This window comes from Hypomesus transpacificus, chromosome 17 (genome assembly GCF_021917145.1).
Source record: "Hypomesus transpacificus isolate Combined female chromosome 17, fHypTra1, whole genome shotgun sequence".
Lineage (NCBI taxonomy): Eukaryota > Metazoa > Chordata > Actinopteri > Osmeriformes > Osmeridae > Hypomesus > Hypomesus transpacificus.
The window spans coordinates 11,725,951-11,744,519 of NC_061076.1; the positions used below are offsets into that span (position 1 = coordinate 11,725,951).

The window sequence follows — 18,569 nt, forward strand, 5'->3', positions numbered from 1 at the left end:
TATTTGAAGTCAATTTGTTTAGCCATTTCACACTCAATGGCAAGTATTGTGAGCATTGTGGAGCGCAAATCATTTTTATCTTTTAGAGTTCACTGAAGGACCTTTCTCCTCCTGCCACAGTTAAGTGGTAAGGTAAAATGCAGAATATCCCAAGAGCAATACAAGCAATGCAGAACATGCACTTTCTCAGTGTCACCTTTGCTCAAACTAGCTTTCTCTTGGCTAGCATCGTGGCTACTGCTGCTCGTCTCTGCAGCCTGGTTGGGAGCATTTTTCAAAGCTGATTGGAAAAAAATGTTTATTACTTTTATTTGGGGGCTAGCTCTCTCATTTATTTCTGTTTTCTTTTCTGATATCCCGATATCTAGTTTACTCTGACATTAGTATTAGCTTAACCTTAGATCAATAAATGACATCGCTAAACAAGAAACGACTCATACCATTTTTAGGAGAGACGGGGGGGGGGCTTCAAAACATTTGCACAAAGCAATCCGAACCACTTTTCCACGTTGATAAGAGCATTAAAATTTAAAAAAATGATGTATGAAAAAGAAATCAAGGGACATTTAGAATAGATAAAAATGTGCGATTAATTGCGATTAATCGCGAGTTAACCATGACATTAATGCCATTAATCGCGATTAAATATTTTAATCGTTTGACAGCTCTACTATTTAACTATTCTAGAGATGATAAAATATCATGAATTAACAACAACTTTATTTAGTGGCAGGAAACATGTTTAACATATTCCACTCTCTTTCTTAGAGACCCTTTTTAGAGACGCAACATAAATCATAGCAGCCTATGCTGGGTTATTGATAACCGCTTATGAATAAACAAATGTTACTATCCCGCCTAATAAAAAATTACAAAAACAGAAATAACTGAGTCTTTATACATCTTAACTTTAGACTATAACATCTGCAACATAAAAGGCCATTGTCAAAATATTGTTTCACATTTTTTTCTGCATTTAGGCTTTATAGTGAGTACCGATCTGAGTATCTAAAATGGTTATCGGCCGATATTGATCGGCAACCAATCGATCGGAGCACTCTTGCTGAAAACTATGAATTGTTTACCCTGGTCCACCTTCTCTCCCGGCTCCAGATACGGGGCCAGAGCCACGTGGAGCTGGCGGTGTTGGGTTCCTGGAGCATGCCCAAGGAGGGCCAGGAGGGCATGGAGAGCTTCCTCAGGGACCTGAGCACCATCTTCCCCCAGCAACACTGGCTCCAGCTCAGCCGGCAGATAGGCGAGATAGGTTTCAGGTGTCAGGTGCTCCACCGAGACCAGAGTAAGTCTGACGATCCTTTTCAAATGTGTGAACTTCAATGTGAGTGAATTGTAAAGCCCAGTTTAATCGTATACCCTCTCCAACAGCTTTATGGTGATAGTGAAGCCAAAGCCATTGTTGCAAAGTATTGTAGAGGATAGTAGACAGTCATTATTTTAAAGAATAGGGGCTGTATTCACAGAACATTGTATCTTACCAATAAGAGTTCTCTTAAATAGCAGTAACAGTTCTGAGCTAAAACTTTCCTTCTTAAACATATTCAAAAAAAGCTGCTGAGATCAACTTTTACTAAGGCTATGAGAGAAATCTTAAGCTAAGAGAAAGGGCAGGGTTGATCTTGTCAACAAGTTTACTAACTATGCCCACAGTGAATGGCTAAAAGGGGATGGGTGTCTGTGATTTTGTCCTAGAAATATTTTAGAACGAGGTATCACGTTGCCATATTCAAATACAGATTTTCAATTGTAGGTCAGTGTCCTACAGCAAGTGTTACCAATTAAACAAGTATATATACTTATATCATATAACGTACCGTGTTTTCCGGACTAAAGTCACACCTTTTTTTCATAGTTTGGATGGTCCTGCAATTTATAGTCAGGGCGGCTTATATATCAAAATATATATAACTTAACATGTATTTAAATGTTAATTCATACTGACTGATATGAACCAATGAGATCAACGGATTCAGTGATGTGGAATGAGAGCGGGAGCTTGGTGAACTAGCTTACCGGTAACTTGCTTGTTGGACTCGCTAGCTTGTTATGTTAATTTAGCCTATTCAGCCTCCCAGGTATGTTCTTTATGCTATTGTGTAGCTGAATAACTTGCCTTTCCAGATTAAATATCTGTTGTTGGTTGTGGATTTTGTGAAATACATTTCTAAATAAATGCACTTATATATGTTTTTTTTCCTCTTCATTACGTATTTTTTGACTGATGTGACTTATTGTCCGAAAAATACGGTACATGTTCAGCTAATTGTCAGCATCTTGTAAAAAAATATATGCATAAAGGCATCAGAGAGATCAACTCAAGAAGAGTTTCAATATCCGTGGTTGTCAAGCGTTTTTGGCACCTTTGAAAACAGTGTTGCGGTATAATGTATTGATTGCTGGTGTCATGTTTTTGGGCTACTTTGAAACCTTATGCAGCCGCCGCATTTCTGCCTTGGCATGACCTGTGCTGGGAGAGGAAAACAGCATGGATGGGGACAGTGTGTGGGCAGAGCAAGAAGTAGTAGTTCATAACCTACACACACTTTCTTTAGTAGTGTATCCTCACTTTCATAAAGTTATTGTTGCTCCGTGTCTCTGTTCGATGATAGGAAACCGCATGATTAAATAATTTGTTGTAATGAACCAATGAAACGTGAGGATAGCAGAAAATAAGGAAAATATTAATCCACCAGTAATTTTTACATTTTAACTATGGAGGCATCTACTGGATAAATGTGGTAACTCCTCTGTTGTACACCCAACAAATATTGGGCTACTTTTCAGGCATTTGGGGTTGGTTTTGAGCACTCGTTGGGCTGGACATTTTTGCCGCACCTGGCTACCCTGAATTCAGGTGCAATGTCATTCCCAGTCCTGAGTCGAAGCTTTTAACCTTAAGTTGCGTGAGTTCTAAATATTTCCAACAATTGAGTTATTTTTCCGAAACGAAAGCTAGCCAGCTTTAGTTAGCTTCCGTTACCTAGCAACCTAGCATAATACTCATAGCAATGCGACTACCTGCTAGGGCTACTTGTTAGCTTCCTCCTTGTACATTTTGAAGCCATGCCATAGCGTTTGTCATATAGTTTTTGTCTATCGGAAAATAGTCAGTTGGAATGTTCAAAATCACAAATGTGCAACGCTACGCTGTGGGGCCCAATCTCGAACAATCACATGTGCGATGCTACTCCTTAACGAGTTAAAGAATGGATCTCTGCATGATGGACCTGACCAGAGCACAGGTGGCCTTACAGAACACGCTTCAAAGTTGTCACTTTAAAAAGGGTGGCATTTTGACCCCGTCTGGCCAAGATGTCTGAAAGTTGGTACACATGACTTATTGTTCATGGGGAACAAAAAAGTCTTAAGAACTCATAATGTCAGCAGCATGGATTTGTCTGTACAGTGACAATTTGTGAAAAAAAAGCCTTAAAATCAGCCATTGATCCAATTGTCTTGAAATGTTGTGTACATGCAGGGCATGACATTAACACCCGCCCACCCACCAAATGCAGAATTGGACTGTGGCAGGTAAAGCCGTCACCTTTACTAGCCGCTTTGGCAGGTGGAATTCTACATATCTCTCACTATAAGATTTTTTATTGTAGTCTTCTCAAAACAAAGTAATAAACTAATTGCAGGGTTCTCAAGCCTCATGCATTGACCGTGTGACACGCATTTCAACCAGCACGTATCGTTTACCCCTGTGTTAAACAGTCTCGGCTACTGTACGTTCGTTGCTAAGCAACATAGACGCGCGAACACGCGAAAGCTTGTCTCGTGGGGCTTTTGATAAAACTTGAGGACCCTGCTCAGTGCAAGGCAAGGATGTGGCGGTAGGCTACATAACAGGTGTAGGAAAACCCGGAGGGCAGACAAAAAAGACAAAAACTGGTGATGAAAGTGAAACCGAAAATAAATTGACTAAAATAATCGTGTTTTTATAAATATTTAACTGGACAAAAAAAATTCTGGTTAGTTCATATATTTTCATCTTTACAACCCGTTATATGCAATGAGCTAACGCTACTCTTTTTGTCTTTGTCTTAATCGGTTGCATATTTTCATACAAAAGGAGCTTTGCACACTTATAAGAGCTGAAGATTTGGCGACACATAGCTTACATTTTATGTTCAATCAGGAGAGACCTGGGATGAGTGAAAGATGTTTATTTACAGAATGATAAATGTACTACAGTGTTTGGAGCTTAGACCCCAGGGAATTATAGATCAACGGGCGCCTGCCCAACACCCGAAGAAGAATCCCCCATGGAGTCCAGACACTGGTGGCGGTGGCGGCAGCCGACGACCAACAAGTCGAAGAGCAGACGAGGAACCAGGTGGCGATGGGGAGGTGGAGGGTCGCGCGCATGATAGCATGGACAAACTACACAGGAAGAGACTCGTATTTAAAAGGCACAGGATCATGTGACAGCGTTAATTGATAGACGGGAGGCAACTTGAAATTAACCCTAATGAAAGCCCGACATAGGAACAGAGGAAGTAGAGCGCTCTTAGCGGGAGGAGTGAGTAGTGGACATTATCAAGTATGCCCGAGTGCAGGGATCGGTCTTGCCTGACTGAACTTGCGCTTCATTTGTCTTGATTTTGGGTGTTTACAATGGTAATTTAAATTTGAAAGGAATCCGCCATTGCTGCCTGCAGCTATATTTATTACACTTAAGTGTTTCTACCTTTTCTTTACTATTATTATTATTGGTGGCCAAGCCGTGAAGTGGCAAAGCCACTTAAGTGTTTCTACCTTTTCTTATTATTGGTGGCCAATAGGGCTGCAACAAACGATTATTTTGATGATCGACTAATCCAACGATTATTAGATCGATTAATCGACTAATCATCTATTTTTTCTTTGAATAATCAGAATGCTGTTAACGATTATTCAGCTTTTGCAATTTGTCAAAACATTGAGTTATACTTATTCTAACTAATAAATAAAACCAAGAAATCACTTCAGCTGTTGAAAAAAATATTTGTATTGCACTTTGAGCCAACAGAACAGGCTATTACATCTCTTTTTGTCCAATTGTGTCCAACCTAAATCAAAAATGCTCTCTAAGCATTGTTTCAATCATGTTGCTTTAAAGTATTTAAAAGAGAAATAAACAAAAACAAGTCTGTTGTAGTACAGACAAAAAAAGGAGGAATGTAAACATATCTCTTGTAAGACAACAGTATTTTTTGTTGGATCTTTGGTGAAACTTTCCCACACAAGACTTTATCAGGCCCGTTTGCACCTATGGTTTGCACCCTAAAATGTTTCAGCATTCTCACAATTGTTTTTCAACTTCCGCCGAGTTCTTCCGCCGTTTTTTGGACTTTATTAGTCCTGCAAACTTTCACCGATTCCTACAATTTTGGTATCAAAATGTTCAGCTCCTTCATGAGATGTTGGCTGTGCCCAGGGTGGGAAATTAACTTTTTTGCCCACCTGCCACAGTGGCAGGTGGATGCCAAATTTTACCAGCCACTTTTATTTTTTACCTGCCACCTTTTTCCAGAAATCAAATTTATAAAAGAAAATGCACTAGCATATTTTGAATTGCTCTAATAGGCCTACATTCTTTTTCATTATTAAAATTGGAGATTGGCAAATGGAAATGTACTATATAAGTAAACGTACCTTGCCTTAATGGTGAACAAAACAGACTGCCTCTTGTGTGACCGACTATCTAAAACAAAAGACTGTCTCTAATCAAAATAGAAGTAAACTAGATAAAACATTTGATCAGACAGTTAAAGGTCTACATGTTTAATGTACAAAACAAAAAAAACTTTAAAAAACATCTGTAGTGTGAAATAGTTTCCATCTTTTGACATGTTACATTTCTTTAAATTTACATTTATTTATTTTAAGTGCAAACAGATCGTGTTCAGATATCAATTAATTCATAACTCATCTCTCAGTAAAATAATAAAGTGTCACTTTAGTCTTGTTCAGAGTCATCCTCCTCCTCAGACGTTTCACTGTCATCTTCAAGTTGGGTCTTCCTCTTCTTGGCTCCTCTTTCCATGAAGTCTGGCCTCCTGACGCTGGCCTGATGCCACAGCTGGATGGCTGAGTCTGGATCAAAGTCTTCAATGTTAGGGCTGGTTAGCTGCACTGTGAGCAGGTCAGATAGTGTGTCTGACCTTAAACCTGACCTCCAGTCACTCTTCACTTGTTTAATCAAATTGAAACCCCGCTCACAGTCTGCTGTGGATGATGGAATACAGAGTACTATGTCAACAAGCTGAAGGAAATCAGGGCACTGGCCTCCCAGTCTCTGGTTTATCTCTGGCCAGGTCATCTGCTCCATGTTCTCATGCTGCTGGTACAAACTGCTCTTGAGGAACGTCCACTGGTCTGGAATCAGATCCAAATCGGCCCCAGAGGAAGCCAATTGTGGACCAAAGTGCTTCATAAGACAATCCACATCTGCATCTCCAAAATCTGCAGACACACACAAGGAAAACTTAAGGTAGCACAAACAGTAAAAGGTTTCAACTTAACGATTTAGAATACGTATGTTGAATGTGCTTAAGAATAACCTTCACGTGTGTCTGCTTTCGGCCAGCTTGTGATATCCACCAGTTTGGAAGCATGTAGTACTCCAGAGCTGAAGTCACAAAATCGTGTCGCCATACTGCTGCAAAATGTGTCTATCAGCTTGTCTTTTTTGGAGTTCACACCAGCCAGGGAGAGGTCCTCTCTGGGTACTGCCAAGGTAACACCCTCAAATGTGGCTGGATCTTCTAAGAATGACCTAAGCCTGGGTCCGGGTCTTAGAACACAACAAAGCACAATGTTTTATTCATTATATAAAAAAATATTCTGCCTCACACACATGCACGCACACCTACCTGTTCTTGTGTTTAGTTAAGACAGCCTGTGTGGCGATCAGGCTGCTCTGAACCTCTGCCACTGTTATAGATGGCCGTTGCATGGATGCAGACAGGTTGCTGAGGTGGGTCAGGCTGTCGTGCAAAAAGCAGCTGAACATCACTACACCTGGATCCTTTGCCGTTTGGTAGAAGTTACGTGCCTTGCTTTTCTGCACAGGATTCACCCCCTCCGAATCTGGTGACTGGATCTTCAACACACAATTGCACATTTGAATCAATTTGTTCAACTTTTCAATTATTGATTATAGGCCTAAGTATTATTATGTAAATTATCATTAGCCTTGCCTTAGCCTATACTACTGTACCTGCTCAAAATGCTGGATTAGGCCCCTATAGCCTCTGAGGAAGTGGTCTAATGCCCTGAAGAGATGAGCAAGCCACCTGGTACCTCCTACTCTAGTTGGAATGAGTGGCTTCATTCCTAACACCTTGAAGCTGTTTTTCAGGTTTGCTCTGTTGAGTGGACTCTTGTGATAGAACACATAGAGGGAAGACAAGAGGTCATCCAACTTTTTGCACTGGGGGCTACTCTTCACTGCATCCTTAAATGCCAGCTCCAGCCTATGGGCTATGCAATGGACACCCAGGATGTAGGACTTGTCGCCACGTAGTCTGCTGACCACTCCACTTCTGGACCCTGTCATCACTGCTGCTCCATCTGTTGCACAAGCAACAAGTTTTTTCTGCCAACTCTCATCCTCACACACCTCTCTCATCATCCTTATGATGGCTGCTGTGATGTTCTCTGCATTTGGCTTTTCAACAGCCTGGATTCCGACAAAGTGCACCTCAACGTTCCCTGCTTGGCTCACTCTGGTGTACAGAAGCTCTTCCTCCATAACTGCACTGTCAGTTGATCCATCTGACATAATTGCCAGACACTTTAAATTCTCAATCTTATTTTTAAGATCCCTCCTTGCCACCTCAGCAATGTAGTGCATGAAAACTCTGGCCTGCTTCTTGTTCTGGTAAGTTTTCCCTATCACCAGTCCTTTCTGCTCATCCACTCTGAAAGGAGTTCACAGGACAATTGTGACTTTAATAACACTGACCTTCATTACAAATATGTAATTTGTTTTATCCATTTAACAATGTGCGTTATGCTGCATTATTTGCTCGCTGTTGCTAAAACTAGCTATCTATCTAGCCATCACAAAACACAATTTCAAGTTAGTAATTCACTTACTTGCACATCCAAACATAGTCCCGAAAAGGTCTTCCCTTCTTGCCGATCGCATGTACGTTTCTGAACAGAATTCTCATCCGGTCCAATTGTGCCGATTGCATGGAGCAGATAGTCTTTATTGCCACACTCTGCTCCTGGGGTTCTGTCTTCGCCAACTGTATGGCAGTGCATTTGATGTGAGACTTGGATGACTCGTGGTCTCTTATTGCCTCTAATTTAAGGTTAGTTGTTCCTCTGACGAACGAATTGTTAGCATTTTCTGGCGACGTGTAGGTTCGACAGTAAGTACAATGCATAGACTGCTCGCCGGGAAGGTAGGCTAAGCATTCCCTAGTTTTCCCATTGTCATCAATACGCCACTTATTCAAAAAATACCTTTTCTTTCTCGTTTTTTCTTTGCACTCCACAGCTACTGCTGATTCCGCGCTTCCGGGCTTTTTTACACCGGCGATATGGCGCCACATACTTTGAAAAGTTTTAACTCGATGCCTGGATCCGTTGTTATTGTTAGCTTCATGGATGTATTAAGACGGTTAGCTTCGATTCTCGCGGCAAATGATTTCCCATGATGCTCTGGGAGAGTCTTGGACCAATCAAAGGTTTGGTTGGTTACGTCATACACCTGTACACCAATGGGCGGCTGCCACGAAAACGAATGCTCCGAGGCAAACCCCAAAGCCCGGGAGAGCTTCTATGTTTCTGTACACAGCGCTTGAAACCGTAAACACGTTGTGGTATATTTTGAAAAAATCCACCCGCCAATCCACCCGCCAGACATGGCAAAGTCACCCGCCAATTTGAAAAAATACCCGCCATTGGCGGGTGGCGGGTGCTTATTTCCCACCCTGGCTGTGCCTTTTGGTATTTCTCACTTTTATACTTTTTAAAGAATTAAGGTTTTTGCAAATTATTCTCCCATTAAAAGTAATGGTAAATCCCTTCAAATCATTAAAAAGATTCCTCCTCTTTCAAACTTAACTGCTTCAGCATACTTTCAGCTAGAGACACCATTCAACCTTTAAAATGTTCACAAGACATTCAGCTATTCCCAAATGATTCAGCTTTTTCAAATATTCAGCCAATTTTGAATCGTGACAGTTTAAAATACATGAACAATTTAGCTCCTTCTTGATTTTTATGATTGAGCAGCCAGCAGAGTGGCACACAAACTCATATAGTTTAACTTACAGAAATAAGTTATACCTTAAAACGTGGGAAAATGTGTCCTCTTTCAGCCAATGTAACTACTAAAGAGCTCACATTTACAGATTTTCAGCTTTGAGCCTTGAAGCGAGAGCAGCCTTTCAAATTCTCTCACTAACTTCAATGGAGAGGTGGGTAAAATTCGTCAGAGAAGGCCGAAAGGAAGACGATTTTAAAACTGCCAGTAGAGTCGTATTTCTGACCACACAGACATATAAAGGGCATCTCTGTTTTCGGCAGAGTCTTGGGTCTTGGAAAATATTCTCATTTTTTGGATTGGACGTATAGTTTTGCTTCTAGGTTAACTTGTTTGAGGTGTAGATCACAGCTGCGCCATCACCGTGGCAACCAAACAGACACGCACCATGAAAGCAGAATTGGGTAACGTTTTGGAAACTGTCAAAGGAGTTGTATTTCTGACCGCACAGACACATAAAGGATATCAATGGTTTAGGCTGAGTCTTGGGTCTTGGAAAATATCCATATTTTTGGTATTGGACGTACAGTTTTGCGTCTAGGTTAACTTGTTTGAGGTGTGGATGCTAGGTAAATGTTTGTTATTGTCTTATAATCGAGCTAGCGCGATGGCTCTCCATAACTAAAAATGGTTCGACTTTTCTTCCACTATCGACCAAATTGGCCAAACAAGGTATGTACATTGAGCTTAAACTCTACATAATCTAGCTAGATCGTTTTTATTTTAGCAAGTTTTACAGAAATCTGCAAAGATCGAGGCTCGACTGTCATAGCTGACCGTCACAAACAGCCAAATCAGGGCTGGGGTAATGTTTGCTGCAGCTGGCGTTAATCCTACAAACTAACGCTTCGTAACTGGAAAGTTTTCACTTTTAATTGACGATATTGAACACAGATGTAAAGTAACTTGTCTTCACTCTAAATATCTTCTCCGTTTTCAATTTGAAGTAGTAGATCTACTTATGTAGGAAATCTTCCATTGCATCCTCTCTCTAGCTTCACGCCTTCGGTTATTATTCAAGCCTACGGTGTTAATACATACCACTTTGACACACTTGCAAGAAATGATCCGCTGGTTAGATGTAGCATGATCTTGTTATTTACTATGAAAACTCACCAGGGAAAACGACAACATCGGCAACCCTGCACTATGAATTATTATTTTGATGTAATCTTAAATTAAGTGTCTGAACAGGACTGGGTGTGCAGGCACGCATGATTAGTTTCTCTTCCGTCTTGAACCTGATACCTAGATTCTAGGTTAGAAATGTTGCCAATGACCAACGGTTGCTACGTTTTTCCAGCAAGTTCAAGTCATTCCAGTTTTGTCCCTTTACCTTAAAATTTGTTCAACCCAGACTTCAGCAACTGGTTTTCTGCTAAATGTTCACATTTTCGTGTAGCTCATCTTTCTGAAATGTTCCCCTTTTTGTTTTGCATTGCTCCAGGTCCTTTCAAAATACCTTTCACAGCAGTATCTTCCAACTACCAGTACTTTAGCATTTCCTTTCTTTTTTTTGTACTTTTCTGCCTTCATCTTGCTGCAGGTCCTTTCTAACATACATTGCAGGCCTTTTAAAACTTTTTTTTTTTTTTCTTCACTTTTTGTTTTGCATTTTTCCTCTCTTCTCTGTAGTTTTATGCCTTCGTCCAGCTCCAGCCTTTATTTAAAATACCTTTCCGGTGCTTTATAGCTTCAGCTCAAAATGTTCAGCTTTTTTAGCATGGTCAGCTATCCCCATTCAGGTTTTCAGCATTCTCACTGCTGTTTCGCAGGAACAGCCTTGTCTAGTTATTATTGTTTCTCTTCACACCCCTAAAACTCAGTCAATATTTGGACTACATAGACAACCTAGGTGTCAAAAGTTTTGTCTTGCTAGCGATTGAGTTGCTTGTATTGGGATTTACGTTCCGTTGCACAGTTTAGGAGGTTACAACGTTTTTGTGGCGTCAAAATGCCTTTAGTCGACAAAGGGTAATCTGTGCTAGCTACGTCACCACGTCAACACACGTTAGCAACGACGCATGGATACAACGTGATAGAGACGTTCTAGCACGCAAATTGGAGCTTGGATTACGAGTGAAAAATCCCACCCCCATAAAATCCCAACCATTTGGCTTTGTTGAGAAAGCGATTTCGAGTGGAACTGCAATCTCGGATGTTTGATTTAGGTTGTCAAAGTCTTTGTAAATGAGCGAGTGCGGGTCGCCCGTGAGACCGCCTAGTCTATTAGGCGGCAGCCATGCTAGAAAGCGTCATAGTAGTATTTTCATAGCTAATTTTATAGTAATTTTACACGATAAAACAGAAAGAGGGACATTTTATGACAATATGACTATTGTGAAGACAGCCAGGTGGTGAGATTTTTATGTAGGTTGCTGTAAAAACTTTGATTTGTTTGCAACGTGAGAGCCTCCAGTCAGCCTCCATTGACAATTTGCAGCAGCAACAACAGTGTTGTCAACGAGTGTTGACACTCGTCGACAAACAGTGTTGTCGACCTGCATCTGATGAGTATTTTCTTAATTTCGTACCAGGGTCAATTCTACACCCAAATGGAGAGCAGTGTTTTCAAGATATGGCTATTGTGAAGACAGCCAGCGGGTCAGCATATTTTTGCTATTTGTTTAAAACATGGAATTTGAGTGAGACCGCGTCTTGTTTTGACGTTAGCCTCTGAGTCACAGACTCGGCTAAAATAAGCCCTTTCAGGGCGAATCAAAACCCCTTCGCTTCGCGTCGGGGTGCTGTTCGCCCTGTCGGGGCTTATTTTCCCGATAATGACCGGCGTTCTCTACAGTATCTACGGTGGCCGACATGTGCAAACCTGCTGCAAACTAAGAAAACACATGCAAATTAAGAAAACATCTTCATTAATTTGACAACATTTACATTTAGTCATTTATCAGACACTCTTATCCAGAGCGACTTACAGTAAGTACATGGGACATTCCCCCCGAGGCAAGTAGGGTCAGTGTTTCCCACACATAGACTTATTTGTGGCGGTGCGCCACAGAATCAACACCGGCCGCCACATATTGCGTTTCGTAATTTTTTTTTTTTATCGCTATTTAGGTTAAAACACGCAGCGTATTCGTTCAGCTGCATTTTTCCCCTGCTCTCCCTCCGTCTCTGTCACTCATGCGTCTTTCTCACATATGCACACAGTCACAACGTCAGCACACGTTAGCAACAATCCATACATATGCCGTTCTAGTAAGACCGACAGCTATATCAGCGAGCCTTCAGCATTAGTGCCGTAGCTAAAAGTCGAGGAAAGTTGAGGCTACTTTTCGCTAGGTACCTTACTCACATTTACATTTAGTCATTTAGCAGACGCTCTTATCCAGAGCGACTTACAGTACTCGAAGTTTCCCCTTCGTTCTTTTGGTGAGAAGTCTCAAGAGCTAGCTGCTTACCCGGTGTTAGGGTTAGGGTTAGGGTTAGGGTTAGGGTTAGGGTTAGGGTTAGTTCTCCTCTTCAAGATGGTATAAACAGTTAAGGTGTATGATTTTATATGAAAATCCATAAAATATGAATATTAATATGCATATCATATTTCAACAGCATATGGAATGTTCGGAATTTTGTATTAGGCAGTAAAGGGTTAAAGTGTCCATCAACGCAGGAACAGATATGACTGGATCACTTATGTAAGTCAGGATATCATCTGCATAGAGAGATATCTTATGTTCTCTATTTCCCATGTCTTTTATACCTTTTATTTCCTTATTCTGTCTTATAGCTGCTGCCAAGGGTTCAATATTTATAGCAAAGAGCAAGGGACTGAGGCAGTCTCCCTGTCTCACCCCCCTCTGCAATTCGAAGAACTCAGAACAGCATCAATTAACTCTGACACGCGACTTTGGATTTTTGTATATGGCTCTGACCCAATTTACGAACTCTGGGTGAAATCCCATTACCGATAGTGTTTTGTACAAGAAGTCCCAGTTCACCGTATCGAATGCTTTCTGTGCGTCAAAACTTATGAGCATTGATGTCTGCTTATTTTTCTTAGAACAGGTAATAATGTTAAGGGTTCTTCTTATATTATTAGCACCCTGTCTGCTGGGAATGAATCCTGTTTGATCCGGGTTAATCAGCGTTGTAATATGTTTTTGGACTCTTCGTGCTAAAATACTTTCAATAATTGTCAACTGTCAATAATTTCTGGTCATTGCATATCAGGCTAATGGGTCTATATCCTTCGCAGAGTGTTGGGTCCTTTCCTTCTTTATGAATCACAGATATAATGGCCCGTGACCATGTCTCAGGGGGGTCATTTTTGGAGAGAGCGTATCTAAACACCCTGGTTAGGATCGGCACCAAATCATTTATAAAGCATTTATAGAATTCTCCAGAAAAGCCATCCTCCCCTGGCGAACTATTATTTTTCAATCTTTTTATTGCATCTCTTATTTCTATTTCTGAAATTGGTGTTACCATGCTTAGCGATACTTCTTCTGACAATTCAGGGAGGTTTAAATTAGCTAGGAAGGTGTTAGTATTGTCTGTTGTTGTTTGTAATTTGGGTTCTTTGTACAGATTTTGGTAAAATGATGCAAATGCATCTGCCACCTCCTTGGGATGAGATACTATTCTTGCCACTGTTGGATGAACAACCTTAGAGACAGTTCGGTTGGCCTGAGCCTTGCGAAGTTGGAAAGCTAGGAGGCGGCTGGCTCTGTTGCCCATCTCATAGTATCTCTGTCTAGAGAATCGTAGAGCTCCCTCTGCTTTATATGATAAAAGCTTATCCAAAGATTTTCTGGCCTCCTTAAGTTCAGTGGCAGTATTAGATGATCTATTATTTTTGTGTTGTATTTCTAGGAGCTTTATCTTGTTTTCTAGGCTCAACTGTTCCTCCAGTCTCCTCCTCTTCAGTTGTGATGATATCTGTATGATTTTCCCTCTTATAACTGCTTTTGCTCCCTCCCATAAAATTGACGGGTTAACTTCTCCATTATCATTTATCTCAAAGTATTCTTTTAATTGTTGTCTCGAATCCTCTACTATTTCTGTGTTGTTCAGTAGAGATACATTCAACCTCCAATATCTGAAAAAAGAGTACCTGCCCAGGTCTATTTTCAATATGATTGGGGCATGATCACTCAGAGTTATAGGTTCAATCTGACATTCTATTACTTTGTACATGTATTGTTGAGGAAGGCAGAAGAAATCAATCCTTGAATAACTGTTGTGAACATTAGAGAAAAAACTGAAGTCCTTCCCTTTAGGGTTTTTAGTTCTCCATGGGTCTACAAGTCCCAGTTCAGAGATGAAATTATTCAGTGTATGTGTTTTCGGACTTTGGGGGCCTTTTTCTATTGGGTTCCTGTCTTTTTTCCCATCTTGAACTGCATTGAAGTCCCCTCCAATTACTAGCATACCTTTAGAATTTTCTGCAATGATGTTCGCAATTTCTTTGAAAAAACCTGGATCGTATTCGTTTGGAGCATATAGATTCAAAATGGAAATCTCAGTTCCTCCAACACTTCCAACCACCATGACATATCTTCCTGATTTATCCTGCACCACCTTCTCTGCACTAGGCAAGGCCAGAGTTTTACTTATTAAAATCGCCACCCCTCTTTTTTTCCCATTTGAGGCACTATACACTAAATTTACCCATTCCCTCTTTAATTTTATGTGTTCTTTCTCAGATAAGTGAGTTTCTTGTAGCAATGCAATTGAGCATTGCATTTTCTTTAACTGATAGAATATTTTTTTCCTTTTTATAGGATGGTTTAGTCCATGGACATTGTAACTCACTACGGTCAGTTTATCCATGTGGATAACAGTACCCCTTCATTCTGTCTTTAAAAGTTAACATATATTTTCCAGAGATATACCCGTATTCAAAAAAAATCTTATGTGACTGCATAGTTATAAAATACACATGTAATATCCACCATTGTGGAAAACAAGAACACACAATCAGAACAAGGAAGAAGCAGACTTCCAAAAACCCGACTGATCTAACAAACAAAATCAGTCTCAACAAGGACGGAGAGTTGTGACAGGTCTCTCCGGGGGTGTGCACTCAGTGCGTCTAGGCTACACGCAAGTCCGAAGTCTTTGCTATGGCCTGTGGTGCTCGTGGAAGTGGAGCGTAAAGAAACAAAAAAAAAGAAAAGCTCCTCGGTTGAGGAGAACCTGTTTTTTTTTTTTTTTTACATAATATTAATAAATCAAATCAAATCAAATTTATTTGTATAGCCCTTTTTACACGCAAGCATGTCACAGAGGGCTTCACATGCGCCCATAGAACTGCCCCTCAACCAACCTAAACCCTCAAGGAAGACAAGGAAAAACTCCCAGAAAAACTCCCACCGGGAGAAAAAATGGAAGAAACCTTGGGAGGAGCAATTCAGAGAGGGATCCCCTCCTCCAGAGACGGTTGGTAAGAGAGAGGAGCAGAACACAAGCTAAACATAGTCATACAGTGTCAATGGGTTTTGAAACACCAAAATCCATTGTTCGGCTTTATAGACGTTGGATGGGACCGGGAAACTCGCTGTTGGCCGTCATGGAGACTGGATTCCGGGTGACGACCTGGTTCAGCGTTGGCAGACCGACGACCAAGCAGGTCCTGACAGCTCAAACCCCCCACACCACAGGGAATGTGTGGGGGGGGGACAGAGAGGAGAGCAGGGATTAGAGAATGCCAGGAGCAGCTAACAGTTACAGTCAAAATAGAATGAGATCCCCACCGGTCAAGTGTGGACTAGTGCAGCAATTTAACAGAGCAAAAAGGGTATTTGATGCAGCCCCACACACCAAAACAACGACAGCCCCCCTCAGTTGGAACATGAAATCTGTTCCAGGGGAAAGAACTCTAAAGTAGGTTATACTTATACGAATAAGGATGAAAACAGCCAGTCCCCCGTTGTCTCCAACTAGTAATAAAAACTATAACAGTAACAATATACAGCAACGGAACTATAATAATAATAATACTAACAATATACAGTAACAGGTTTACTTTATTTGTAACATCTAGCTGGGCAATGTGAACATAAGCTATAATTAAAATTTAAAAGTTACATGTGATACACACATAGGCAAGCACACATCCCAGGTTTACATAGAAAGTACACACATACTTCCCTTTAACAATCATAGAATTGACTAAACAAGAACGTTTTTAATCTAGTTTTAAATGTCGAGACAGTATCAGCTTCCTTAATTGAGATGGGTAATTTGTTCCAAAGAAGAGGTGGACTATATGAGAACGCCCTACCTCCAGCAGTTTTTTTCTTAACTTTGGGTATTACCAGATAGCCGGCATTTTGAGATCTTAGAGACCTTGCGGGGCAATAGGGTGCAAGGAGACCGGAGAGGTACAGTGGTGCCAATCCATGCAGAGATTTGTAAGTTAGTAGTAGAACTTTGAAATCAGCTCTGGCTTGGATAGGGAGCCAGTGTAAAGAGATAAGAGTCGATGTTATATGATCAAACTTTCTAGTTTTAGTCAATAGTCTAGCAGCAGCATTTTGCACCCGCTGTAAGTTTTTTAGGTAGGTAATTGGGAGGCCAGAGAACAACACATTGCAGTAGTCCAATCGGGACGTAACAAAAGCATGTATTAGTTTTTCAGCATCATCCTTTGAGAGGAATTTTCGTATTTTGGCAATATTACGTAGATGGAAAAATGCTGTTCTGGTGATTTGCTTAATATGGTACTCAAATGAAAGGTCTGGGTCCATTGTGACTCCCAGATTTTTTACCAGCTGGCTTTGAGATACTTTGACGCCGTCTAAGTCTAAGGTTAGATGGGATAAATTATTTCGGTGTTTTTTCGGACCAAAAATTTGAACCTCGGTTTTATCCGAATTAAGAAGAAGGAAATTTGCAGTCATCCAAGTTTTCAACCCGGAAACACAGGTTTCCATAGCATGTGGAAATTCTCCCGGCTTTATAGACATGTATAGCTGAGTATCATCTGCATAGCAGTGAAAATCTACCCCAAAACTTCTAATTATGTTTCCTAAAGGCAACATATAGAGTGAAAATAACAGAGGGCCTAAAACTGAACCCTGTGGTACTCCGTATTTTACAATGGAGCTCCTGGATGAGCAACCATCATAGTGGACATATTGTGATCTATCAGATAGATACGATCTGAACCACTGAAGTGAAGTACCAGAAATCCCAACATAGTTCTCCATACGTTCCAGGAGAATCTCATGATCTACAGTGTCAAAAGCTGCACTTAGGTCTAGAAGAACAAGGACAGAGCTAAAGCCCGCGTCAGAGGCTAATAATAGATCATTGACTACCTTGGCTAATGCAGTTTCAGTGCTGTGGTGAAGACGAAATCCAGACTGGAGAGGTTCATAGAGCTGATTTGAGGAGAGGTGCTCAGTGAGCTGTTTTGCCACAGCTTTTTCCAAAATTTTGGAGAGAGATGGCAAATTTGAAATGGGCCTGTAATTGCTAAGACAACCTGGATCCAGGTTTGGTTTTTTAAGAAGGGGCTTGATAATAGCTTGTTTGAAATCGTCAGGGACTTGTCCAGTTACAAGAGATTCATTAATAATACTAAGCATGGGCGGTCCAATAATATGGAGAAGTTCCCTACAAAGTTTGGCAGGGAGGGGATCGAGAAGGCAGCTAGTGGGTTTCGAGGAATCTATCAGCTTGATGAATGCTTCCATAGAAATAGGGTTAAAGTGAGTGAGAGTCTCAACATGCAGAATGCTGGGTACAGAGGGAAAATCAGTGTTGATGGCCACTCCTCCAGGACTAGTCTGTAGTTTGTCCCTTATTGCATAGATTTTTTGGTCAAAGAAATCTAAGAAATCATTGGGAGAGAGATCTGAACTAACACAGAGTGTACTTTTCTTAGTGAGTTTTGCAACAGTATCAAATAGGAACTTAGTGTTGTGTTTGTTCTTACTAATCAACTTAGAGAAATATTCTGATCTGGACCTGATGAGGACTTGCTTGTACTCTATTTGGCTGTCCTTCCAGGCCAGGCGGAAAACCTCCAATTTAGTGGTACGCCACTTACGCTCTAATTTTCTAGTGGACCTCTTGAGAGTGCGGGTTTCCTCTGAATACCATGGAGCCAGTTTCTTGTCTATTCTTTTCCTTGGTTTGAGTGGAGCAACAGAATCTAGGGATTGCTGAAGAACCAAATTCAGATCCCTTGTTTTAGCATTTAATGATTTATTCGGGACATCAAGTGCTTCTAGTGCAGCGGGTAGAATACTAGCCAGTTCCAGAGCTGTATTTGGGGTTAAGCAGCGGCTAATAGAAGCGGCTAATAGATAGATAA

The 18,569-nt window shown here is 40.8% G+C and overlaps 2 protein-coding genes across 4 annotated transcripts in view; one reads left to right on the forward strand and one right to left on the reverse strand.

The window, feature by feature from the left end:
* Nucleotides 1-18,569, forward strand: part of pigq (phosphatidylinositol glycan anchor biosynthesis, class Q) — a 152,828-nt gene that overhangs the window by 47,926 nt on the left and 86,333 nt on the right. For 2 of the 3 annotated variants that reach the window (XM_047038805.1, XM_047038804.1), the window contains exon 3: nucleotides 1,114-1,300. The exons of the other annotated variant lie outside the window; for it this stretch is intronic. In XM_047038805.1, the coding sequence (XP_046894761.1) occupies nucleotides 1,114-1,300 (187 nt within the window). The remainder of the gene's footprint in view (nucleotides 1-1,113; nucleotides 1,301-18,569) is intronic. 3 annotated transcript variants of the gene reach the window in all.
* Nucleotides 5,092-7,155, reverse strand: LOC124479870 (zinc finger protein 862-like). Its single transcript, XM_047038808.1, has 3 exons — nucleotides 6,879-7,155; nucleotides 6,567-6,799; nucleotides 5,092-6,468 (listed from the first exon to the last, which is right to left on the reverse strand). The coding sequence occupies exons 1-3, from the start codon at nucleotides 7,127-7,129 to the stop codon at nucleotides 5,963-5,965; spliced, it is 990 nt and encodes a 329-aa protein (XP_046894764.1). The 5' UTR covers nucleotides 7,130-7,155; the 3' UTR covers nucleotides 5,092-5,962.